Consider the following 26913-nt stretch of genomic DNA (forward strand, 5'->3'; position numbering starts at 1 on the left):
ACATGTAATGACAACCTATAGGGCTTGTCTGTCCACCCCTTCCTCTCTATTGTTTAAAGGGATTTTGGTGAAGGGAGTGTGTTACAATAAAGGAACATGTCAGATGTGAATAAAAATGACATTTAAACTTTATTTTGGGCTTTTGTGTTCACTTCAGATGAAGTGCTGGCCAGTGCAGCCATATTGTTATTAGGCTGTATTATTTTGTCTGTCTCTTAAGTGTCTTTGCAGGTTTGCAAATGCAGGACAGCTTAAGAGATATTTTGATTGCTCCGGGGTCCCCGCACATGGGCGGGACTATTCATAGATTATGACTATACACAGAGATCCCCTACTACAGAAGTACCATTTACAAATAGGACCAATAGTGTTTGTATGTACGTGTCTGTGAATGAACTGAGACCGGTTAAAACAGTTATGGCCACTAACACCAGTCTTCTTCGTCATATGACCACTTTGTCCTTAAAACTCAAGGGAAAGAGAAATTAGCTGCATCACTGTGCTGTGGGGTTTGAATGTGCATTTTTATGCCAACATTCTTGCAAATCGGGGCTTTCTTTTACATACAAGTATGTTTTGAAGGAAAATAGGCGTCAACATCCATCCACACACAAAGCCGAGGGTAAAATCGTTTTAAAAGATAAGATGTGAAAAAACGACGCAAACATTTTCAGTGCCAACTAGCACACGGGAAAAACACATCCCACGCTTGCAGGGCAAAACTATGCCAGGATGTAAATGTAGGAAAAGCAGAAAACTCTGCAAACTACGGGTAGGCTAGTAATTTAGAATTATGTAACACTATGCACGTCTGATCAGGCCACCCAAGTGTGGCCTGCGAAACTAGGATCCATGAATCCTTGGGGCCGCGCCGGGGGCAAGGCCCATGTGTAAAAAATGCAAGGTACAGCACCCTTATACCTCATATTTGCATCAAATGCTGAAGGTGAAAGTGGGAGGTTGCTGTAGTGTAGGGAGCACCAGGAGTGCTAAAAACTCAGGGTCTGGAGGACGGGGCAGAACCAAAAATGCCATGTTCTTTTTATCGGTCATCCCTTCTGCTAATCTCTCAAAGACAAACTGGTGCGTTAAAAATGTTACGAGTCATGGAACAACCCAAGATAAAACATGTATCCAGAAGGCGTTCAAGAGGAATATTCTGCATAAAGGAAGATGATAAAAAAATGGAATCAGTTATGGATACGTTTTAGAAGGAACTTTAGGATTGCTAATCTGTTGAATGGGTAACAGCAAGTCTGGAGAGTGGCCACAGACATTATGCAGCTGTGGCGTGGTTAGCATGATCTAGGATTTACCAGATATGCCACATGATCCCCCATCTGCCCCTTTATTTGCAGATTTTAGCAAAAAAATGATTTTAGTTCAAACAGTTCACAAGTTACTAAATAGCTGCATGTGCTACCTATCACACAGTGATCACCTCTTCGCTGCTGTTTGTTGTAGTCCAGTCTTAAATAGAACTAGTGAAGTACATTTTGTGTCCAAACAATGTTAATAGCTACTTTTTGCTAATTTCTGTGTAAGAGTATATTGTGATATTTTCTAATAAAAAAGTACTATTTTTGATTTAATGTTCTAATCGTCTTTGCGGCAGCAATTATCTATTATAGCAACACCCCCAGTTACTTAGCGCAAAAGCTAGAGCGGTCGGGAGGATGCAGACAATCGCAAAGTGCGAGTTCACTACTAATGAAACCACAATCCTTCCACAAAAAGAGAACTAGTTGCAGAGCATTCTCAGGAATCGCACTGAAGATTTGGAACTCCTTACCTCCAGATGTACGCAGAATCTCTTCCTTTACCTCCTTCAAAAAAGAAGTAAAAATGCTTCTAATGAAGAAATTCACATCCTAAGACTTTAATTCTTTGATGACTATTAGCCACCTATGCTATCCATATACCACTGTCTACCTCTTTTGTATTGAAAGTCGAATTTCGAACGTATGTATATTACCCCAATCATCTAATGTGTAAAAACACTGTATTGTAAATCGCTCTGACACCCTTGTGGGTCATGTTCGCGCAATTTAAAACTTTATAAATAAAATAAATAAATACAAATATACATAAGCAAGATGAGGATTAGATAGACTAACAAGTCAATAAGATTTGCAGACATTAGATCTGGAGATTTGGAGCCGAGGTACCACTGTCACTTGGTCATTAAGGGTTCCCTATCTGAGATGAAACACTAGAAGGAAATATAAATATAATGTATCTTCACCTGGGAAAATGATCTAGGGAATACAGATGCAATACACAGCACACTAAAACATGTTAACTTAAAGCAAAATCGCACAATAAATGATCTAGTATGAAATCCAAATGCAATACAAAGACAATGGAACTGTTTTAGAACAGAGGTTCTTAACGTGTGGTCTGTGGACCCTAGGTCTGTGGCCCCTAGGGGGTCTGCTAAGCCGAGTCAGGGGGGCCAGTAACTGCTTAGAACATTAAATAATATTAGCAGATTAATGAGGTGTATATAAATAAGGAAGCAAAATGTAAAGATGAACATTTTAAAATGTTTTGTAAATGTAAAGGATTTAAAATTGGAGGCTAAAATTAAGCTAGTATCCTCAGCTTGATTTGTGGGAACAGTGCACGTACATCAAACAGATTATAGTATGGACAACTAGAGGCCTAAATTAAGTGTAGAAAAGCTCTGCACTTCCCAGTAAAATTAAAAAATATATATATTGGTTTGTGAATCAAATAAAATATTACATCATTTGTGTATTTGTTTGCTGAAGGCTTGTTTCTTTATTTATTGTGTATTGTTTTGTGGCTCAAACCACCGAAAATGCTTAGGCTGAAGTCCCTGGCTTCCGTGGAGGTCCATGGATTTGAAAGATTCTATAGGGATTCCTGGGTTCCAGTAATGAATACGTGGGGGGTCCACAAAAGTTAAGAAGCACTGTTCTAGAAGAAAACATCAGTGTTAGGAAAATATCAGAGAGACAAAAAATAACACTGAAATTACATAAGATGAAAGGTTACAGTAGGAACTGTGCAAAATCTCGAGTTTGTTCTAGACTGATAAGCAAACAGAACTTAAAAACCTTTGAAAACCTTTCTAGAAGGAGTTCTCAACATGACAGAGCTACGAGTGGAAAAGCTCTAGCAGGAAATGTAAATGCAATATGAAATGACAATGGGAGAACGTTCTATGAGAACACTGGAATGCAATGCACTTACTATAGTCAGTGTTCCGGAAAAAATGCACACAATGGGAAAATCTATTTGAGAAATACTATGAGAAAGGCAGCTGCGCATGTGGCAGATCTGTGTGAGTGTTTCAGGCAGATACGTATGCAGGGTATCAATGTGAATTACAGGCTCTTGCAAAATACACATTGTCTTACTTTCTTTAGACTAGTGAAGAAGTCACATCGATGCTGACTGGATTTCGTGTCCCCGACCACCAACCCATAAACAGCAGCAGCTATGTAAGGACATGGAGCACTCTCCCCGACACAGTGGACTGGAGGCAGAAAGGTTGCGTCACTGATGTCAAGAATCAGGTAAGAAACGTTTTCAGAGGGCACGCTGCCCTTCTTTAACAAGTTGGATGGCCTCTATACACCCACCTCTTAATATTTCTCAAAGGTTGCTCTATAACTATATTTAAATGTAGCCCAGCACTGCCAGGTGGCACCCTGGACCATCACACTTCACCTCGCACACCCAGGATGTGACATCATATATGACGCTAACTAGTGCGCAAGCATCCTGGTATCTTTCCAGCACCCCTTCAACGTGTGCAGAGAGGACCTGAGAGAATAGTAGTAAGAAATACAGCAAAGTATATGTTCGCATTGCTTGGGATCTTATTAGCCACAACACTAACTCACTGGGGTGGAGAAAGATGGTGGTGAGGAATATGCACGTAGATTATGCAGCTATCAGAATCATTGCTACCGAAGGTAAGTAACTTTTTCTTCTGATGGTGATATCTTCCTCCAGATTCATCACCTTATGAATGCATCCCTAAGCAATTTCCTTTGGGAGTCGGGATGGAGTAATGCTAATTAACCAAAAAAGTAATGCAACTCAGCCCCTGCAAAGCCCCTGCTTGGACTCATAGGCAGTAATGTTGAACAAAAGTATGCAAAGATGACCACAAGCTTGCCCGGCAGATGGCAGCCACGGGAATGCCTCTGGTGAATATCGCATAAACGGCCAAGGTCCTAGTGGAGTGGGAACAAATGACCTCCAGAGAGGCTTTTTTTAACGAAGGAGTAATAGCTCTTGATGCAAAGAATGACCAACAATAAATGGTGCCTTGGTTCACAACCTTGCCCTTCTTACCTCTGTCAAAACTCACAAAAATATGATCATCGCTCTGTCCAGTGGAGTTCATCATCTAGGGACCAGTGTATGCAGATGCTCCTCCAATCTGGTGGGATGAGACAACAAGAAAGTAGGAAGTTTGGCCAGTACGGATCAAAAACTCATCGGGAAAGAATATCACGAATGGTAGACGAACTGCGAGGGCCTGAAGTTCTCCGACCCTACATGCTAAAGTAACTATTACCAGAAACACAGTCTTCAGAGTTAGAATCTGTTAATTGAGATGAAGGGCTTGGTCACCCTCATGAACTCCTGAGAATCCTGTAGAACGAATCCAAGCTTGACAGCACAACGTGCAGCGAGCCACATTATCCGCAGAATATGGGCTGCACTTTGGGATGTACCTGTAAGCGTACAAACCATCGCTGGCAAAGTTGGAGAATGTTTTTTACGTATGATTTGAAAGGCGGATGACTGTTAGTTTTTCCAAGTTGGAGCACAGCACGGCTATAGCGGCCCAGAAGGCATATAGGGTTAGCATGTGGAGGGCGAAGCTGTCAGAGGCAAAGACTTTTCAGCCCATTGAGTTCAGCCTTTTCAGCTCTACATCTGGAGAGGTCATGGGAAAGGCATTTGGGTTCAATTTGGAAGACACTTAGACAAGACTGAGGAAGAACGTAATAAAAACCTTGTGTTACAAGGGGAAGGTCTATGTTGTATTGCTACCTGTATGTGGACTGATCGAGCCAAAAGAGTTTTTTTCCCAAGAATCCAGGAGAAGTTCCAGAAGTGAAAATGAACTTCAAAGCTTCTGCTGCTTGGCATGCACCCCTACTGAGCAAAAACGACTTCTTCAACACGAGAAACACTTGATCGCTCTGTCGAAAACCCGAGCAATTCTGTCAGTAAAGTACTGAGAGATCAAAACTGCACTGATGAGGTGCGGAAAAAAACTGGAACTGACAGCAGCAAACCTGTCAGTACTTTTTATCTCCCAATGAGTCACATTCTGATGATGCTGTAACAGAGAATGCCTGACACTACCTAGCAGTCCTGGAGAGCTATTGCAGGGGAAATCATTGTCAGACCCAGACTGGTGCTTGGAGTGTATTCATAAGGCAAGGAATCTTTCGGAAGCTGGATCCAGCAGATATTCAGAATATAGAAGACTACTAAATTATCAAGTTGATGTGGAGGTAAGTAGGGTCCTTTATTTGGGTTTGGTGGTGGAAGAGGAACGTAATAAGCTGGTAGACCTCCTACCTTGATAAACCAAACCAGTGGTTCCCTCAGTATATTGAAAATCTGGGGAATGTCTGGGATACCGCTGATGCTAAACACTGACTAAGCAGTCTGTTCTGCAGAGGGCTATTGGCTCAAAGTGACAATTGTCCAACTCTATTGAGAGTGGGACAGTTATCACATATTTCTCTGCTCGTGTCCACCGTGTGAAAAAAAGTTAAATGGCCCCCACATGCAGGGAAAAAGCTCCATTCATATCAGGGAAAATTATGTTTGTTCAGAGAAACACTCCTGGTTTGGTAGTTTGTTTTCTGTGAACAATTTATTTTTTGAGTGCAAATATAAGCGCAGCCACCGCTCTTCAAACCTTCAACATTGTGAAGGGAGGTGCGATAGTAATGGTTCCCTTCACAACACAGAGCGCACAGAAAGGCAGGCGGGGGATCTCTAAATAGGGTAGATGTTTCTCCATAAGGATAGCAGAGGTGGATGGGAAGACTGTCAATTACACTATATAATATATATATATATATATATATATGCAGCGGTCTGGATTCACAGCACGAAATGCAGTATCTCTTTAAAGACAGAGGAGGAGCCTCGAGCAAAATTTCAGGAGTGGCCAAGAGAACACCTAAATGGCCACCAGGTGCGAGGCTCCATACATCGTAACAGGCACTGATGAAAGCTGAACTGCTGAAACGCGTCTGCCGTTTGTTACCGAGTTTTGCGCTGTAACTCACCTTGGATTAAATCCTCTTGTATGCATCCTGGCTGTGTCAGACCCTTCTTTTCTTCTGAAGTGGGGATTTGGACTCTGTTTAGCCGGTATCGCAGGCACTGGCTCTCTGACACGCCCTCTCGGTCTGGATGCACCGCGTTAGCCAGCAGCTTCAATGGACTTGTGTTTGGTAAAGCACAACGCGGCGCCCCCTCGCGCAGGCTGAAGCACCACGGGGTGACGGTAACACTGCGTGGGGAGAGAGGAGCAGCATTGACTGCAGGGAGCAACAAGGGGTTTTCAGTGAGGATTTTCAACTGAGCAGGAAGCTGTGTGTTGGGTGCAGTCCGGAGGCCACATTGTTGGGACGCCACTGGGTGTTTAGATTTTCCACTTACTTAAGGGAGATCTACACAGAGACTGCAATTACCAGCATGCAGCGGTCTGGATTCACAGCACGAAATGCAGTATCTCTTTAAAGACAGAGGAGGAGCCTCGAGCAAAATTTCAGGAGTGGCCAAGAGAACACCTAAATGGCCACCAGGTGCGAGGCTCCATACATCGTAACAGGCACTGATGAAAGCTGAACTGCTGAAACGCGTCTGCCGTTTGTTACCGAGTTTTGCGCTGTAACTTATATATATATATATAGTTAGAACCTGGTTTCCATAAGAAATAGTTTTTTTTGTTTTGCTAATAGCTTTGGCGCTGTTTGACGAATCTTCACAAACCTTTCCCAAAAAATGCTTAATCCACCTCAGCTCGTTCCCGGAAAGTTTCAGTGATACTACATGTAGGAGCCAAAACGAAGGGGATCCCAAAATGCAATTATCCTATGCAATTTCAATATGGATATTTTTGAACGGTGCTACAGTCAAATGGCCGGAATTACACCAAAGTTGGAAAACAAACCAGATCTTTAACAAAAAGCGTACTTTTGTGACTTTGTGTAAATCAGCTCAGTAGTTTTTGAGAAATTATGGTTAAAAATGTATTGATATCTAGGTGGTTGGGTTTGCAGGCCTCTTGTGGAAATCCCACGAGCAGGCACCTTAGATAAAATAGCACAATCCGATTGATAGAGAGGGCTTTTTTTCCAGTCAGCTGCCTTGTTCCAGTGGGATCGAGAGGTTCCAGCCAGTCCCATAGGAGCTTACACTCTGATTGGCTTGTTGCAACCTGAACAAAAATGTTGCTGCTGCTATTACAGGACTCAGTCCTCATGTTCTGAAAATAATAATGTAAAACAAAAAGGTATAAGGAGGTGGGATAGGGGTACCTTGACCCACTGGATTGTGTGGGTGGGGTCTAGAGGGTCCACCCCTTGGATCAATTTATTTATTTTTATTTTTCAAGTTTGGGGGGGGGGGGGTTCCCTGAAGGCTGTGTGCAGCCAGGTGGTAGGTACAGGGTCTGCCCTTGAGACCACATGCTGCAGCCAACTCCTGGCCACACAGGGCTGAAGGCCATGCACAGTGGCAGGTTGGCTTGCTGTTGTGGGATGTGTGCAGGGCCCGGTCGAAAACTGTGTACGGCTGGGGGAGGGTCTGGCGGGGCCCTGCAGCCAAGCCTATGCCGTGCCCAGCTTGGAGTAGGGCAATTTAAAACTCTATGCTTTCACATACAGCCATCTTGCAGGCCACTTATGGTCCATTTCTGAAATACTCTGACTAAACAACTGATGCTTGTGAGAAGTTGGCCTGATGTATGATGTCACTAGTTATAGTGTACACCTTATATCAGTCCAAATACCCTTATGGTGATTGGTTGTAAAGTCAACCTTATAGACCAGCTATCCTAGTGGTAGCATGGACAAGAGCAGTCTTAGGCTAAACTCTGAATGGCATGTGAAGCCAGCTGTGATACCATATATAATCCCTTGAATACCAAATGAAAGGACACCACAACAGATATATATATAAAATAAAGTGTATTTATTCTAAGCAAACCCTCAGCACTCTTTATGAGTTTAGAGGTAAGTACAACACAGTCTTATTAATGCATACAGTAAGTCACACAGGTAAGTAATACAGTTAGGCCCTAGGGGCCACGCAAACCATATACTAAATAAGTGGTATAAGAACCACTGTCACGGAAATAGAATAGGCCTAGGCCTAGGGAATCGCTGGGGCTACACTACACTAGCGTTAGTTAGGAAGTGGGAGGCCCACGGGATTCGTATGCAGAGTAGAAACACTCACGCGTAATGCGTAAAAGTCAATAGCAATGTTACAGTTTAGAAATAGATAGATTTAGGACACTTCCGGAGTAGCTAGGAAGTTGAGACTTGAAAACTAGACACTAGGATAGTCACTATCCTGATGAGCACCGGAGTACCCAAGTTACCTAGCCCACAGGCTGCGGGTGCATAGGGGTGAAGATGCGTCGTTTTCGTCGTCGACTCCTATGGATGCCTGAAGAAAGATGCTGACAGGCAGTCAGTGAAGAGTGTCCGGTGGATCCCAAGGCTGGGATCAAGAAGAGAAGAAACCTGCAAGCAGAAGGGACAGAGTCAAGGTCACTAGCCAGTGACCACGTGGAACCAGGAAGGAACCAGGCGATGTCGTGAAGAGTTGCAGGTGAAGGTGAAGCTTGTCGCTGCAGCCAGGAGGACCAGGAAGCGTCGAGGACGACCAGGACCAGGAGGCGAGCTGTCCCACGAAGGCTCTTGCTGTCGGCGGCGTCGAAGTTGGACTAGGACTCACCAAGCCTTGGCAAGCGGAACCCACGAAGAACAAAGGACTTGCTTCTGGTGCAGACCAGGAAGGTCTGGGGTGCTTCTTCTTTGCAGAGAAGCGGGAGCCAGTCTGGAGGAGCCAAACCAGCGCAGAAGATTTCAGGGTGCGTCGTCACAGAGGCCACTAGCCAGCGGGCAAGCAACCGGACAGACGCGGCAAGCAGGAAAATGCTGAAGGGCCCCACGCAGGACTCGTGGAGTGTGGGGGGCTGATCTTCGGTGCAGATGGTGCTTGGGGTTGGGGCTTCTCAATCCCCGGTGCACAACTTCGAGGGTACCTCAGAAGCTGCGCTGTAAGTTACTAGCCACTTTTCCCAGGTAGCCGGTCCCACGTCGCTCGTCGCCTCCACGGATCTCAGCTCTGCTGCAGATGTGGATGAGGGTCGGAGAAGTCTGGAAGTCAAGGCTCTGGTCGGGCTCTGCAGTCGGTTCCTCGTAGAACGGTCGCAAAGCAAAGGGTAGTCTCTTGATGGTGCCTGTTTGCACAGGGTAGCCACTCCTTGGCTACAAGGGAGATTCTTCAGTCTTCTTCTTTCGTCGAATGTCGAAGGTCCAGAGTTTCTGTTCAGTTTTGCAGGTTCAGGATAATCTAAAGTCTTGAGGCCCAACTCCCACTCTTATACTAATCTGGGGGGCTGGGATACCTGCTAGGTCACGCCTTATGGGTGGGACCTGGGAGGGGGTGGTTACACCCACTTCCCTTTGTCCAGTTTCGCGCCAGAGCTGGGGCTGGAGTGCCCCAGCGCCGGTTTGAACTGGACTATGCAAGGAACACCTTGTGTGCCCCAGGCATGTCTCATTCCTTTCAGCCCACCCTGCCCCAATACACTAAAGGCTGTCTGGGGAGGTGCTAGCACCTCCCCAAGCAGGAAACCTATTGTCCAGGCCTCCCTGGCTGGGATCACTCCCAGCAGCAGGAGGTCAGACTTGTGTCTGTGGCAGCAGCATCCATTTTGTGATGCTGAGGCTTTGGTTAGAGTTAAACAGCAAAGTAGGATTTTAACATGTCTCTCCCTCTAGAAGGGAGGAATAATATCCTCATCACCAGAAATGGTATGGGGGTATTATTCCAAAGTGTTAGACACCTTACACGACATGTTTTGATAAAGCCAAACCATAGTTACCATAACCGTTTAAGATTATAAGGCACTTTAAGAGTATATGGTAGGCTATATCATAGAACAGCTATAAGGACATGGTTCCGAAAGCTGCAGACAGGCTCAGCTCATGCTAGAGCACCATCTCACATGTTACCAAGCACTCTGCCTCCAGGATTGTTAAGGCCTGCCATAGGAGTGACTGATAGGTACACATGTGTCTATATATAAGGGTAGATATAGGCATACTATATCTAAGCAAGGGGTGATTACACAACCTTGCCCCAGCTGAGTGATCAGCAAGTTGTGTCTGATTGGAAGGCCAGACCAGGGGTGGCATAATACATGCTGCAGCCCCTGGGAGGCCTAGGGTACACCTATGCCCTGGGTACCTAGGGTACACTGTACAGGGTCCAATAAGGTGATCCTTACCAATTGGTTATGTACCTAGGGTACATGGAGTCCATTTTAAAGAGAGAGCAGACAGCCTGAGACCCTGAATGGCAGGATCTCAGGCCAACTAAGTCGAAAAACCAGCTAGACACTAGGCAAAAAAGTTGGGGGTAACCATAGTCAGATATCCACCTTCCTACACAACCCCCCCCCAAACGAAAGGAGATAAGGCTGGCCTTGACAAGGTAAGCCTCTATTGCCTAAGTGGCCATATAAGGAAGAACCAGCACTGGCATGGTTACCCCCTGTCTCATGGTCCACTAAGCAATCCCTCATCCTAAAGATATCATAGGGTCTCCACCATAGGGAATCTCTACCTTTGGTGTGTCTTTGCAAAGTAAAAGGCTGGTGTTGAGATGGAGTACTGAAGTGAGTGCCCTCAAAGTGAGGCCTCAGCTTCCTCCAATCATCCTCCACCATGGATGCCTTTCTTTCTCTAACTGAGTTGCACTGTGCTCTCAGGGTCAGCCTCTGGCTACCTAAAGCTGGAGGCTGGGTCCCTTTTGTGGGCTTACTGGAGGGACAGGTCAGGTTTGGGGCCCTAAGGTCCCAGGTTTGCCTGTGCCCAACAGAATCCCTCTGGGGGAGGTCCCTAACTACCTGTAAAGGGGATCCCTCAGGAATGTTTTTACCCATCACCTGGCTAGGGCTACTAGCCAGGCAATCCTCATCCTTTTGATTGGGGGGTTCTTGTGGACAGGGGCCCTCTTGGGGTCCACTGGCCTCCCTGACCTCTGCAGCCCTGGGCTGACTGAGGCAGGGTAGAGAGAGGCAGGCTACCTGCACCAGACTGGGTCCCACCTTGGAAGGGGCCACTGACATCAGAGGCTCTGCCAGGCCAGGCCTGGCTACCTCTGGGGCAGTTCCTTCACAAGGGGTGAGGTCAGATCCCTGAGGAGGCTGACCTTTTCCTAATGTCTGGGGAGAGGGAGACTTTTCTTCCTCCCCACTACTCTCTGTTTGTGTGGAGTGATCCATAGTTTCAGGCTTCACTACACCTAAGTCAGTCTGAGTATGGGCTGAGACCATTACAGCCTTACAACAAACAAATGATGGACGGAATGCTGACAATGCAGACATTCTCCCCCAGTCAAGAGATCTGGGTTAAATCCATCGTTCTTTTGCCCACTACGCCACCCCAGTTTAGACATGGCCATATGCAAATCAGTCTTGATCCTGTGCCTCATGGGAACAGTCCAGCCCGAACTGCCAAGCCATGTCTTCCCTGGACCGGAATCAAGCATCCTAGGACCGGTTTCTGGCTATCAGCCGTCATCAGCCAGGATAGCTTGACTCCAGTGGCGTAGTGAGCACGGGTCCCACGTCTGGGAATACCCATCCCACTTAGGGCGAAAAGCGTTACAACAAACAAATGATGGACGGAATGCTGACAATGCAGACATTCTCCCCCAGTCAAGAGATCTGGGTTAAATCCATCGTTCTTTTGCCCACTACGCCACCCCAGTTTAGACATGGCCATATGCAAATCAGTCTTGATCCTGTGCCTCATGGGAACAGTCCAGCCCGAACTGCCAAGCCATGTCTTCCCTGGACCGGAATCAAGCATCCTAGGACCGGTTTCTGGCTATCAGCCGTCATCAGCCAGGATAGCTTGACTCCAGTGGCGTAGTGAGCACGGGTCCCACGTCTGGGAATACGTCTGGGAATACCCATCCCACTTAGGGCGAAAAGCGTTACAACAAACAAATGATGGACGGAATGCTGACAATGCAGCCTTGCCAACCTTTTCAGGAAGGCACTCAGTTTGTGTTTGAGCTGTGACTGTCACAGCTCTGCCAATTTCTACAGGGAAGTCTGTCTGTGCCTGGGCTGTGGCTACCACCGCCCTTCCAACCTTTTCAGGGAGGAAATCTGCTTGGACAGGGGTTGTGACTGGCACAACCCCACTACCCTTTTGGGAAAGGCCTACCATTTTGGAATGGGTGTCTTGTTCAACTCCAGCCCAAGCTGAGAGTTCTAAGTCATTCCCCAGTAAGCAGTCCACAGGCAAGGTTGGAGACACTGCCACCCTTTTAGGGCCAGTGACACCTCCCCAGCTGAGACATACCTCTGCCATGGGATGACTGTTCTGTTTGCCATCAATGTTAGTCACCTGGTATGAGAAACCAGGCAAAAGCTGCTCAGAGGGAACTAGCCTATGGGCCACCATAGTGATGCTAGCTCCAGTGTCTCTGTAGGCCTCAGCTTTTCTACCATTGATGTAGGGTTCCTGTCTGTACCTACCCAAAGTGTTGGGACAGGCAGTGAAGTTGGCAAACCCCATGCCACCATCACAGACAAGAGTAGCTGCTGTAGGGGAATTGGCTAAGCCAGGATCCCCCTGTGTTCCCCAAGAAAACCCAACCAAATTTTTGGGGGCACTCCCACCACCTGGGGGATTACTGCTGACAGTAATAGGTGGTGTGACAGGAGTAGTTGGAGGAACAGTTTTGTTTTTAGCCTGTGGACAACTGCTGTCAGTTTTCCAATGCCCAGGAGTTTTACACACATGGCAGTAAGGCTTTTTAACTGTGGTAGAGGAGGGAGCTTGGGACCCACCACCCTGTGTGGAGTTTTGGGGCCCTGAGGAAGATTTCTCTTTTGCTTTATCCCCACCCTTCTCTTGAGGCTTGGTGGTATCTTTCTTTTGGTCACCACCCTGATTTTTAGGCCTAATCCTGGTCCTGACCCATTTATCTGCCCTCTTTCCCAATTCTTGAGGAGAGGTCAAATCTGAGTCTACCAGGTGTTGATGGAGAAGCTGGTTCTGACAATTACTAAGGATCTGCTCCCTCATAATCAAGTTGTACAATCCTGTATAGTCCTGCACCTTGCTGCCATTTAACCAACCTTCCAAAGCCTTAGTGGCACAATCCACAAAATCAGACCAGTCCTGTGTCTGTGTCTTCTGGGTGTCTCTGAACAACAACCTATATTGCTCAGTGGTTAAGCCAAACCCATCTATCAGAGCACTCTTCAGGACTTTGTAATTGTTTGCATCCTCATCACTGACTGTGAGGAGCTTGTCTCTACCTTTGTCAGAAAAGGAGAGCCACAAGATAGCTGCCCACTGACTTTGGGGTACCTGCTGTACTTTGCAGGCCCTCTCCAAAGCAGTCATCCATTTGTGGATGTCATCCCCATTCTGATATGGGGGGACTATCTTGCTTAGGTTTCTATGGTCATAAGACCTATCCCTATCTCTAGGAATGTTGCTGCCACCAGTGGGTTCTGACCCACACAATTTTTGCTCTCTAGCCAGAGCAAGCTTCTCTTTGGCAAGGGCAATTTCTTCCCTCTGAATCCTCAGATTAGCTTCCCTCATTCTGGCTTTATGCTCCTTTCTCTCAGGTGAAGTCATTCCCCTGTGAGAGGAAGCATTAGAGATGCTAGAAACATGGGAGTGGATGGATTCCCTTGAAGGGGATCTGTCCCTCCTGCTTCTCTGTGAAAGCCTACTTGGGGGTCTGTATGGGGGGACCCCATGCAAACTCCCATGTAAACTTAGGTTAGCCTGGCTAAGTCTCCTTACTTGGCTCTGGCTGTCTACCTCTTCCTCTGAAGTCCCATCTGACTCATCTGTGGTGGGTAGACCCTTATCTACAGCTATGGCACCATCCCTGGCAGCTCTTTCAGCATCATAGGCCTCCAGAAGCTCCACTAGCTGTCTAAGGGTAGGGTTGGAACCCTGTTTTATTCCTCTGGAGGTACACAAATGTCTCATCTCCTGGAATGTTAAGGTATCATATCTAGAGGGGATCTTTTGCAGACCTGATCCTCCTGAGAGAGCATCTACTTGATCTACTCTCAGAGACATGATCTAGTGAGGGTGTGGTGTGTGCACCTACCTACACTAGTTGTATCTACTAAACCTTTCTAGTAGTTGTAGTCAGGGTGTGTTATTCCCTTCAACCTACAACTACAAAGTCCAGTAGGACTTAAGTATAATAATCTATGTTATATGTACATAGACAATATCTGTGTGATCTTTCAATTTAGTATCTCAAGATTACAATGGTATTACAACAGCAAGCTCAGATCCCAACCGCTGCTCACCAATGTGAGAAGTTGGCCTGATGTATGATGTCACTAGTTCTAGTGTACACCTTATATCAGTCCAAATACCCTTATGGTGATTGGTTGTAAAGTCAACCTTATAGACCAGCTATCCTAGTGGTAGCATGGACAAGAGCAGTCTTAGGCTAAACTCTGAATGGCATGTGAAGCCAGCTGTGATACCATATATAATCCCTTGAATACCAAATGAAAGGACACCACAACAGATATATATATAAAATAAAGTGTATTCATTCTAAGCAAACCCTCAGCACTCTTTATGAGTTTAGAGGTAAGTACAACACAGTCTTATTAATGCATACAGTAAGTCACACAGGTAAGTAATACAGTTAGGCCCTAGGGGCCACGCAAACCATATACTAAATAAGTGGTATAAGAACCACTGTCACGGAAATAGAATAGGCCTAGGCCTAGGGAATCGCTGGGGCTACACTACACTAGCGTTAGTTAGGAAGTGGGAGGCCCACGGGATTCGTATGCAGAGTAGAAACACTCACGCGTAATGCGTAAAAGTCAATAGCAATGTTACAGTTTAGAAATAGATAGATTTAGGACACTTCCGGAGTAGCTAGGAAGTTGAGACTTGAAAACTAGACACTAGGATAGTCACTATCCTGATGAGCACCGGAGTACCCAAGTTACCTAGCCCACAGGCTGCGGGTGCATAGGGGTGAAGATGCGTCGTTTTCGTCGTCGACTCCTAAGGATGCCTGAAGAAAGATGCTGACAGGCAGTCAGTGAAGAGTGTCCGGTGGATCCCAAGGCTGGGATCAAGAAGAGAAGAAACCTGCAAGCAGAAGGGACAGAGTCAAGGTCACTAGCCAGTGACCACGTGGAACCAGGAAGGAACCAGGCGATGTCGTGAAGAGTTGCAGGTGAAGGTGAAGCTTGTCGCTGCAGCCAGGAGGACCAGGAAGCGTCGAGGACGACCAGGACCAGGAAGCGAGCTGTCCCACGAAGGCTCTTGCTGTCGGCGGCGTCGAAGTTGGACTAGGACTCACCAAGCCTTGGCAAGCGGAACCCACGAAGAACAAAGGACTTGCTTCTGGTGCAGACCAGGAAGGTCTGGGGTGCTTCTTCTTTGCAGAGAAGTGGGAGCCAGTCTGGAGGAGCCAAACCAGCGCAGAAGATTTCAGGGTGCGTCGTCACAGAGGCCACTAGCCAGCGGGCAAGCAACCGGACAGACGCGGCAAGCAGGAAAATGCTGAAGGGCCCCACGCAGGACTCGTGGAGTGTGGGGGGCTGATCTTCGGTGCAGATGGTGCTTGGGGTTGGGGCTTCTCAATCCCCGGTGCACAACTTCGAGGGTACCTCAGAAGCTGCGCTGTAAGTTACTAGCCACTTTTCCCAGGTAGCCGGTCCCACGTCGCTCGTCGCCTCCACGGATCTCAGCTCTGCTGCAGATGTGGATGAGGGTCGGAGAAGTCTGGAAGTCAAGGCTCTGGTCGGGCTCTGCAGTCGGTTCCTCGTAGAACGGTCGCAAAGCAAAGGGTAGTCTCTTGATGGTGCCTGTTTGCACAGGGTAGCCACTCCTTGGCTACAAGGGAGATTCTTCAGTCTTCTTCTTTCGTCGAATGTCGAAGGTCCAGAGTTTCTGTTCAGTTTTGCAGGTTCAGGATAATCTAAAGTCTTGAGGCCCAACTCCCACTCTTATACTAATCTGGGGGGCTGGGATACCTGCTAGGTCACGCCTTATGGGTGGGACCTGGGAGGGGGTGGTTACACCCACTTCCCTTTGTCCAGTTTCGCGCCAGAGCTGGGGCTGGAGTGCCCCAGCGCCGGTTTGAACTGGACTATGCAAGGAACACCTTGTGTGCCCCAGGCATGTCTCATTCCTTTCAGCCCACCCTGCCCCAATACACTAAAGGCTGTCTGGGGAGGTGCTAGCACCTCCCCAAGCAGGAAACCTATTGTCCAGGCCTCCCTGGCTGGGATCACTCCCAGCAGCAGGAGGTCAGACTTGTGTCTGTGGCAGCAGCATCCATTTTGTGATGCTGAGGCTTTGGTTAGAGTTAAACAGCAAAGTAGGATTTTAACATGTCTCTCCCTCTAGAAGGGAGGAATAATATCCTCATCACCAGAAATGATATGGGGGTATTATTCCAAAGTGTTAGACACCTTACACGACATGTTTTGATAAAGCCAAACCATAGTTACCATAACCGTTTAAGATTATAAGGCACTTTAAGAGTATATGGTAGGCTATATCATAGAACAGCTATAAGGACATGGTTCCGAAAGCTGCAGACAGGCTCAGCTCATGCTAGAGCACCATCTCACATGTTACCAAGCACTCTGCCTCCAGGATTGTTAAGGCCTGCCATAGGAGTGACTGATAGGTACACATGTGTCTATATATAAGGGTAGATATAGGCATACTATATCTAAGCAAGGGGTGATTACACAACCTTGCCCCAGCTGAGTGATCAGCCAGTTGTGTCTGATTGGAAGGCCAGACCAGGGGTGGCATAATACATGCTGCAGCCCCTGGGAGGCCTAGGGTACACCTATGCCCTGGGTACCTAGGGTACACTGTACAGGGTCCAATAAGGTGATCCTTACCAATTGGTTATGTACCTAGGGTACATGGAGTCCATTTTAAAGAGAGAGCAGACAGCCTGAGACCCTGAATGGCAGGATCTCAGGCCAACTAAGTCGAAAAACCAGCTAGACACTAGGCAAAAAAGTTGGGGGTAACCATAGTCAGATATCCACCTTCCTACAATGCTGTGCCAGTAAGATCACTGTGATGCAAACTTAACATCCGATTTTCTTACTATAAACTGTCAATGTGTCTGACACAGTGGCTGTTGCCATGCATTTTGTCCCCTTTATATTTTGTTTGGCAGGGTAGCGATGGGGAGTGCATGACTTCCAATTCTAAGACTACTGTCAGTGTTTCTCAGAGGAAGACTATGTTCATACCAGTTGTCCACCTTTCGATTTATATAAATGAGCATTTGTCTTTAAATGTGGCCAAAGGCCCTTCATGGTAGGTCCCTTTTCTAACTATAATCCATTGAATTTGTCTTCTAGGGCAGCTGTGGTTCATGTTGGGCATTCAGCGCTGCAGGAGTCCTCGAAGGACAGTTGAAACTAAACAAAGGAATTCTGGAGTCCCTCAGCCCTCAGAACCTGGTTGACTGCTCAGGGAGTTATGGCAACCATGGTTGTAACGGTGGGCTACCAGTGCAAGCCTTCGCGTATGTGATAGAGAACAAGGGCATTGACTCTGACACTGCATATCCCTACACTGCCAAGGTTTGTAAGTGCACCCGGCATCGCTTCCAATTTGCTCCATGTGATAGACACTAGCAGGCAGTTCATGTTTGATAACCAACTGCAAACTACATTCTGCGACTTCTAGATTTGAGTTTAACATTGTAAATATTTACTGAAAAATCCATCATGCCAAGTGCTGTAGTCTAAAAGGCCACAGCTGTCGTATGCTACAGTGAGATCACTAGCTCCATATCGCAGGGGACACAACATTTCAGTGCTTATAGTCATTAGTTCCATAGACCGTGAAGATAGGCTTAATCATTCAATTCTATTCATGGGCTTTCATTTAACAAAACAATGCACTGTTGGATATCAGTCTTGGTCCACACTGAAACACACCGGGTTAGTCAGGATGTGGATTTCTGCCAAGCCAGCCCTCTGACCTCTGTCAAGCTTTATGCAGTAACCTTTCAGGTGAAACTCAATCACAGAGGGAACAAAAAAAGAAGATGAAAGACAGAAGGAAGGAGAATGAAGTAATTTACATTTTGTAATTATTGAAAAGAGATACAGGTAGAGTCTTGTCTAAAGTCCAGATATTTTGTTTTTAGAAGGTTTAGCAATATGTATGAAATTCTTTGGTGCTAGGGATATCGGTTCCAAAAAGTGTTTCTGATTTTTCTGATCTTTTGTCTTGATATTAGAAACAATCAAGCAAATATTAGGGGAAGTGAAAAGTGGATTGGCAAAGCATGAACTCAGAGTGAGCCATCTACATTGGAGGGTCATGAAGGTGGCGTTCGTGATTCGGGAAGTAGCCTGGGTGTAGCATATGATTACTGTGTCATGTCCTCAGTGAGAGGTCTGGATATGAAACTTGAAACACTGTAGAACGTGGCTTATGCTACCCGAGTTAGATTCATGAAAAACCTAATTTCTTTAAGTCATGGACTTTAATCTTTAATTCACCCGAGTGTCAGCTAAAGTGACGTCACTTACCCTGTGACCTCAATGACATCAGCGAAAGTGACATATATGAACTATGACCCGGAATACCAAGGAAGTCATTCCACAAGACCTTGATCCTTATGACATCATAATAATTCACGTTTCTGAAACCCAGTGTATACCTCAAACAGAAAATGTATTAGTAAGTCACAAGGACGTGCAAAAAGGAGACATAAACACAATTGTGGAATTTGTAAGGATCATATATTACAGCTTAACTAAGTTATAGCCTTACTTTACTTCTTAGATTGTTAATAAGTTTTTATTTATGACCACGTATAAGGAACTATCATACTGGTAGAGCACTGAGATGATATTTTGAATCATTGAACGTGGCAACACATCTATACTTTTTTTAGGTAGTTTAATTTTATTTTATGTTGTGAAGAGTATATTTTTGACGAGTAAATTTATTTATTACCCCCCCCCAAAAAATGTCATCTCCCAGTGGGAATCTGGGACCCATAGTAGCTTATAAGAAAAGGCTGAAATATTTTGAAACTAGAAAAGGTGTAGAGTCATTATACCCCACTGACACCCCACGTCTGTTTTATCTGTACCATGGACACTGGTTATTAAAGAGGTATGGGTAAGCCCAGACACAGGTCCCTTGCTCACTGTGTCACTGGAACTAAGCTGCACCTGACTGAATGGGCCCACTAGGCAAAACCTGGTCTTGTGACGATTGTGTTCTGGTTCAGAAAGAACCTGGCTTGGCAGTTTGGGCTGGACCGTTCCTTTTGGAGCAGGTTCTAGACTAGTTCGAGATCCTCCTCTTGCTCTTCCTGCAAGACTTCATCTTCCTCCTCATATATGTCCAATACCTGATCAATATTAGGAGAACCTTCTTCCCCCAGTCCCATTGGCGCCAGGGTACTTGGTGGGGCACTAAGGGCAGCGTTGAAGATTTTCAATAAGATAATTGTGACTGAGGCTCCAGCGGAGGTGCCAAAGAGGTGTTGGGCAATGTGGTGGAGATGATGGTGGTCCTGCTGGAAGATCCTGTGGAGTGTAAAGATGCTGAGGTCGAGAAATCCGTCTTTGGAAATTTCCCATCATTTGCTGCAGTGTCATTATCAATGCAACTGACACCTGAATTAGAGGAGGCTCATAGTGCTGTTGCCTGGGTTCGTATAATGACCCACAGTCTCTTGCACGGCCTCCAGTTTGAATTTTCTTTTGTTAAATATCTTCAAAACCATGCTGAAAGCATGCTCCTCTTTCTGCTTCTTTGGAGTCTCCTTCCTCTGATTCTGGAATTTAGTGCACTTCCAATCGCACTGGACTAGATGCAGTATTTGAGGCTTGACCTGGATTGCTGATGTCAGTCTCTAGGCCAAACCATGCACTGGCAATCGAGCAGAGATCTTCAATGGCTGACCCGCTCTTCTTAGTCATTGAGCCATTAATGAGGACTTTGCTGGCAAGACAGTCGTCGGCATTGATGTCTTCGACAATGGCTTCTTTGTCATCGATGGAAGGGACTTTCGAGACAACAGTTTAGTCATGATTACTGAGGTCAGTGGAGCTAGACCTTTTGCTCTATTTTATGAGCAGGATGGTCTTCACCTCTTTTTGACACTTCTTCTGATGAAAAAGGAAACATTTCCTAGCTATCGTAATGGAAAGTTTTAATTCTATTAAGGACTCGGAGACCAGGATAATGCCTTCTCTCTTCACTTTTAATTAAAAAGCAGCCAATTTTAAAACAACAAGACTACATTTTCCATGAACCCTTGGGAAACTTGTAGTAAAAGAAAAGTGTCCAATCTGGAACAGTCCTGAGTCCTCCAATCAGGGACACTCCAGCACCAACATAGTCTATCCTCACTGGCCCTTCATCCTCTTTTGTCACGCGAAGTCAGCTATTAGATCACTTTCATGTGTCCTGTTTATTCGCATCCAAACCAACGAGGACAAAGGTATATCGTCACTCAATGAACAGGTATTCGTCAAGCCTGTAAACAAAAAGTAGTGAGGCAGATTTACACAAGAAATGACAACGAAATCAGTACTCTCAACAGTCTGAAATCAAACTGAGATGCTTACTACAATACGGGGTGGGTAATCTTGTCTAAAACCCTAGAGCAGAAAAAAAATCGCCTCTGAGTCCTTAATAGAATTGAAATATTCCGTTACGATAGCTAGAACATTTTTCATTCTATGTCTGGACTGGAGGCAAGGATTATGCAAGTTTAAAGCTTGCTCACCACGAGGTGAGCCATGTCCATCACTGGCTTGAAGTAGAACCTTTTAAAGGTAGAGTCCGAAGACCAATCCGCCGCGTTGAGGATATCCTCTAAACAGGTACCCAAGCCAAATGCTTTCGAGGCCATTGCTCCTCGAGATGAGTGAGCTCCAAAGTCCTCGAGACTTATACTTGCCTCTTGCATTACCCACCTAACCCATCTGGCTATGGAGGAGAGGACACCGCCTTAAATGGTTTGCGTAATGCAATAAGGAGTTGATGTTCTCCTGGCGGCCGGAACGCCTCTGTCATTTCTTCATATGCTTTCAGGCAGCAGACCACACACAACTTAGGGGAATCTGGGAATTCCGGATAGGAGATTATTCTTGTGTGACACTTAGTACTTCTATGCAGAGTAAAAGTCACTCCATTCAGAGTACAAATCCTGGCTGTGACATCCAGAACTCTCACATCAGACACACGTCGACAGGAAATAAGACAGAGCAGCATAGCCAGCTTAGCCGACAGATTCTTCCGTGACAGAAAAGGGTTAGGTTGCCAAGATAAGAACAAGTTAAGGACCTGATTCACATCCCATAAGGCTGTGTACCGAGGTTCCGGAGGCAGAGATACTGATGCCCCGCAGAAGCTTGCACACTAGGGGATGCTCCCCAACTGCAGCATTATTAAGCGGCAGGTGGCCCGCCAAAATGGCTGAACGAAAGGTGTTTATAAACCTGTAGGCAAACCACTAGAGGCTAGGTGAGCCAGAAAATTCAGGATGTGAACCACATCTGCATCCAAGGGTTTGAGACTCTGTCGCACACACCAGCGGGACCATCTGCCCCAAGCGGACCTGTATCGTTTGACTGTACTGTCCGCCCAAGCCTAAGACATGAACTCTTCAGCCTTTTCCGAAAGGCCCAGGACCTCCCATCGTCCCCTGAAATCCTCCACACCATGAGCCACAACGAGTTCCCCTGAACCAGTGGGTGGGGAACTTGGTCGGGGTTCAAAAGGAGATTCGGAAAGTGGGGGAGTAGGATTGGAGAATCCCAAGAAAGTTCCAGAGGACCCGGAAACTAGACTTGAGATCTCCAAAAGAGGGTGACTATTACCACCTCCTCTCGCTGCCTCCTGATCTGAGCCCTCACTCTTGTGATCATTGCCAAGGGGGGAAAAGCGCAACCCTTCTCCTGACTACAGTCCTGGAGGAAGGTGTCCATGGCCACAGCCAACGGATCCGGTCTCCAGCTGTAAAACCGTGGGAGTTCATGGTCGAGTCTCGAGGCAAAGAGATCTATCGATGAAGGGCCCCAAAGGTCATTCAACCCCCGAAAAACGTTTTGGTCCAGCATCCAGACACTGGAATCCCTTATATTGCGGGAATGAAAATCCGCCACCAGGTTCTCCCGACCGGGGAGATACTCCGCCGTGACTGACACCTGATGATCCAGGCAGTACTTCCAAAAACCGGCGGCCAGGTCAGAGAGGGCTTTGCCCCCTAAGTGGTTGCTATAGCGGACAGCAGATATGTTGTCCATTTTCAAGAGGATGGATGACTGAATGGAATCTCTCGTCCAACAGCAGACGGCAAAGGAGTCTGATAGGAGTTCTAAGCAGTTGATATGTAAGAACAAATGTTACTTACCTGTAAACTGTGGTTCTCCAGTATTGGTGTCTTTCATAGATTCACATGCTTGAATATTCCCCGTCGTCGAAGTGGGAGTCCCACGGTATATAAAAAGCAATAAGTGTCATGTATATACATAAACATACATAACCACATAATAGCATATACATAGCCAAATAAACTTTATACACATTTTAGAACTAGCATATCAAGTGAAAAATACCATAGGATAGTATTGACACATAGGAAAGCATTGAGAAAAAAAAATCACTTTACTGACATATCAATGTCGTTTTATAGTCCAAACTCCAGCCAATCAGGCGCAAGCACCCTCTAGAACCTTCTCCTAAGAGGCTCAGGTCCTCAGATTTTCGAGCACTAGAGTAACAACAGAGCCGAAGGAGGAGAAGAGAGCCTCTGAGGGGAGGAGGGTGGGTCGCATGTGAATCTATGAAAGACACCAATACTGGAGAACCACAGTTTACAGGTAAGTAACATTTGTTCTTCTCCAGTATTTGGGGTGTCTTTCATAGATTCACATGCTTGAATAGAATAGTGAGCAGTAAGCAGCAGCCTTGGAGAAGGCCGTAATAATATTGCCTGAAATACAATGACAATGTATTTAATACGCAATAAAGAATTCCCAAGGAGGAGGGAAGTAGCAGAGGCTCACCTTATTTAAACAGATTCCGTGGAACTGCATGTCCCACAGCTGTGTCCGCTTCATTTATCAATTCCAGGCAGTAGTGCTTCGTGAACGTGTGCCTGCTGGACCATGTAGCTGCCCGGCAAATCTGGTGGATGGGTACACCAGCGAACAGGGCAGTGGAAGATGACATGGCTCTTGTTGAATGAGCCCTTACTCCAGAAGAAAGAGGCTTGCCAGCCCTTTGATGGCAAAAGGAGATTGCTGAAGAAACCCAACGGGCAATCGTGGGCTTGGTAACCGACTGTCCTTTACAAGTGCGTCCGTAGGCCACAAATAGCTGATCCGATTTGCGAAAGGATTGTGTTCTGCTAATGTAAAATTTCAGACATCTCTTCAAGTCCAGAGAGAGTAAACTCTGCTCCGCCGGGGACTGCGGATGCGGGAAAAAGGTCTTTAAGATTACTGGTTCATTGAGATGGAAATCGGATGGCACTTTAGGCATGAAAGCTGGATTAGTGCGGAGAATAACGCAGTCCGATCTGAATTGAAGAAACGGAGGTTGTACTGTAAAGGCGTGGATGTCACTGACTCTGCGGGAGGAAGTCAGAGCAAGGAGGAGGGCCACTTTTCAAGTTAAGAATTTGAAATCCGCCGAGTGGATTGGCTCAAAGGGCGCCTTCATGAGCTGAGCCAATACAATGTTTAGACGCCACGTGGGTGGAGGTCGCCGAATGGGCAGGAACATTCGGAAGAGGCCCTTGAAAAATTGTTGTATTACTCTAGATGAATAGAGAGAGAGCGAGCCATCCTGTCGAAAGTGAGATATTGCCGCTAGAAAGACCTTTAAGGTAGAGTGTGACAGTCCAGACTGCGCTAACTGCAGGAAGAACGGCAGAATGTGTTCCGGGGAGGCGTGCACTGGATGAATGTGAGCGGACACACACCAAAGACAAAATCGCTTCCACTTTAGCTTATAAGTCTTCACTGTGGAGGGCGCCCTTGCCCTAGCTAACACCTCCCTGCAGGCTGGCGGAATGTTCAAATGAGCAAATTTAAGGTGCTCAGGTTCCAAGCTGACAAGCTGAGTGAACTGGGATTCGGATGGCATATCCGTCCTTCGTTCATCGTTAGCAGATCCGGCCTCGGGAGAAGAAGGATGGGTTCGCATTGGGAGAGGCGGAGCAACTCCGAGAACCATGCCTGGCGAGGCCACCGTGGAGCTATGAGGAGTATCTGGCACGGTTGTTGCCGCATCTTCCGCAACACTCGAGGAATCGGAGGGATCAGCGGAAAAGCGTACGCAAATATCCTGTACCAATTTATCGAAAGGGCATTTCCGCACGATCCTTTGTGGGGAAACCAGCTTGCGTAGGACTGGCATTTGGAATTCTGAGGGGTTGCAAACAGGTCGATACTCGGGCGACCCCAACGGCCGAAGACAAAGTCCAGAGTCGGCTGATGTAACTACCACTCGTGGGTCGATGACGTTGACCGACTGAGTGCATCCGCCAGAGTATTGGAAATGCCGGGCAGATGGACTGCCTGTAACGTAATCCGATGGGCTATGGCCCAACTCCAAATCCTCTGAGCCAGACGTGAAAGCAGTGGAGATCTTGTCCCGCCCTGCTTGTTCAGGTAGTGCATGCAGGTGGTGTTGTCCGTCTGAATAAGGACCGACTCCCCTTGGAGCTGGAGGCGGAAGGACTTTAACGCCAAGAAAATGGCCATCAGCTCCAATCTGTTGATGTGCCAGACACGCTGAGCCGCTGTCCACTTGCCCTTGATGGATAAGTCTTGAAGATGTCCGCCCCAGCCTTCCATGGATGCGTCCGTGGTAAGAACGAGCTCTGGGGCTGTTGTTAGAAAAGATGTTCCTGCTGCGATGTTGGAAGGACGGGCCCACCAATGCAGCGCGTGAGCCATGCGGGATGTTACCACGAGCTGGTCGTTGAAGGAACCGGAGACTTGACGCCACTGCTTGTCCAATTCCTCCTGAATGGCACGACTCCTCAGTCTGCAATTGGGGATCAAAGCGATACATGACGACGCCATCCCCAGAAAAGACTTTAATGTGCGGACTGAAGCTGACTGTTTTGCTGCGATGGAGCTTGCAAGCTGTTGAATTCGTTCTTGACGTTCCGCAGAGGCAAAGGCCATAGCAGTGTTCGTGTCGATGGTCGCGCCCAGAAAGGTCTTGCACAGAGCTGGTGTAAGCTGAGACTTTTGCAAGTTGATCGACAAGCCTAGAGACTGAAACAGATTGAGGCAGCGCTGAGTATCGAGAGCCGCTTGGTGGGAGGATTGGGATTTGATGAGGCAATCGTCCAAGTACGGGTATATTTGTATCCCCATCAGTCTCAAATGAGCCACCACCGGAGCCAGGATCTTTTGTGAAGACCTGTGGAGCTGAGCGGAGGCCGAAGGCAGGACCTTGAATTGGAAATCCCTGTGGCCCACACGAAAACGTAAGTACTTCCTGTGGCGTGGAATTATGGGCACATGGAAATAAGCATCCTGAAGGTCGATTGTTGTCATGAAATCGCCCTGAGAGAAGAATTGAAGGATGTCCTTTAGTGTGAGCATGCGGAATGATTGTTCCTTGAGAAATTTGTTGAGCGACCTTAGGTCGAGGATGGGGCGCCACTCCCCTGATTTCTTTAGTATGAGGAAAAAACGGGAATAGAACCCCAATCCTGTTTGTGATTTTGGAACCACTTCGATGGCCCCTTTTTTGAGCATTATGTGAATCTGATTGAAAAGTTCTCTGGGTGAGCGGGTGGAGGCCCGGATGGAGCGGTGCGTGGGGGAACCTTCACGAACTCTAGAGTATGGGCGCCTTGAAATAATGTCCAGAACCCAGCGGGTCCGAAGTGATTGAGGACCAAGTTGAAAGAACTGGGAGATTCGTCCTCCAACAGGAGAAAGGGGAAACTTGAAAGAGGGGTCGTTTGATGTAAGCAGTCAATTGTTTTTTTGGAAGAATTTCCCTTGTAATTTGACTTTCCTCTAAAAAGACTTGCAGACTGCTTGTCTGTAAGATTGTTTGTGTTGAGAGGAATAACGTTGTTGTCCTTGGTTGTAGGAGCGGTACTGGGAAGAGGAGCCACGAAAGGAAGAGGAGGTGCCGCGGCCGCGGCACCCCGAAATGGCTGCTTCCGGAACTGAGAGTGCCGAGGGAGCGAGCCGTCTCGGTATCCTTTTTGATGGTTTGCAAAGCGTCCTCCACATGCTGGCTGAATAAAGATTCTCCGTCATACGGCATGTCCAGAATCTTGGCCTGTACCTCCTGACGGAACGAGGTGGAACAAAGCCAACCCTGTCGTCTTAACACAGCCGCTCCAGCCAATTGACGAAAACCCCGTTGAGGCAATGTCAACTGAGCAGTCGATGATTCGGAGGATGCCCTCTCACCCTCCTGCAGGATCTTTAGAGCCTCCGCTCTAGAATCTTCCGGGGATAAGCTAACCAAAGCCGCCATGTCCGACCACATCTGTCGGTCGTAACGACCGAGGATGGCCAAAGAGTTTGCTGCCCGGACAGTTGTTGAAGCCATAGTTGAGAAACTTCTTGCC

General features: G+C 46.8%; 1 protein-coding gene across 2 annotated transcripts in view; it reads left to right on the forward strand.

The window, feature by feature from the left end:
* LOC146772716 (cathepsin S-like) overlaps window positions 1–26913 on the forward strand; it is a 138048-nt gene that overhangs the window by 43355 nt on the left and 67780 nt on the right. Inside the window, exons 4-5 of one of the 2 annotated variants that reach the window (XM_085638765.1) lie at window positions 3396–3545; window positions 17678–17902. In XM_085638765.1, the coding sequence (XP_085494891.1) occupies window positions 3396–3545; window positions 17678–17902 (375 nt within the window). The remainder of the gene's footprint in view (window positions 1–3395; window positions 3546–17677; window positions 17903–26913) is intronic. The other variant, XM_085638766.1, reaches the window with a different exon arrangement.

This window comes from Triturus cristatus, chromosome 12 (assembly GCF_964204655.1).
Source record: "Triturus cristatus chromosome 12, aTriCri1.1, whole genome shotgun sequence".
NCBI classification, from domain to species: Eukaryota; Metazoa; Chordata; class Amphibia; order Caudata; family Salamandridae; genus Triturus; species Triturus cristatus.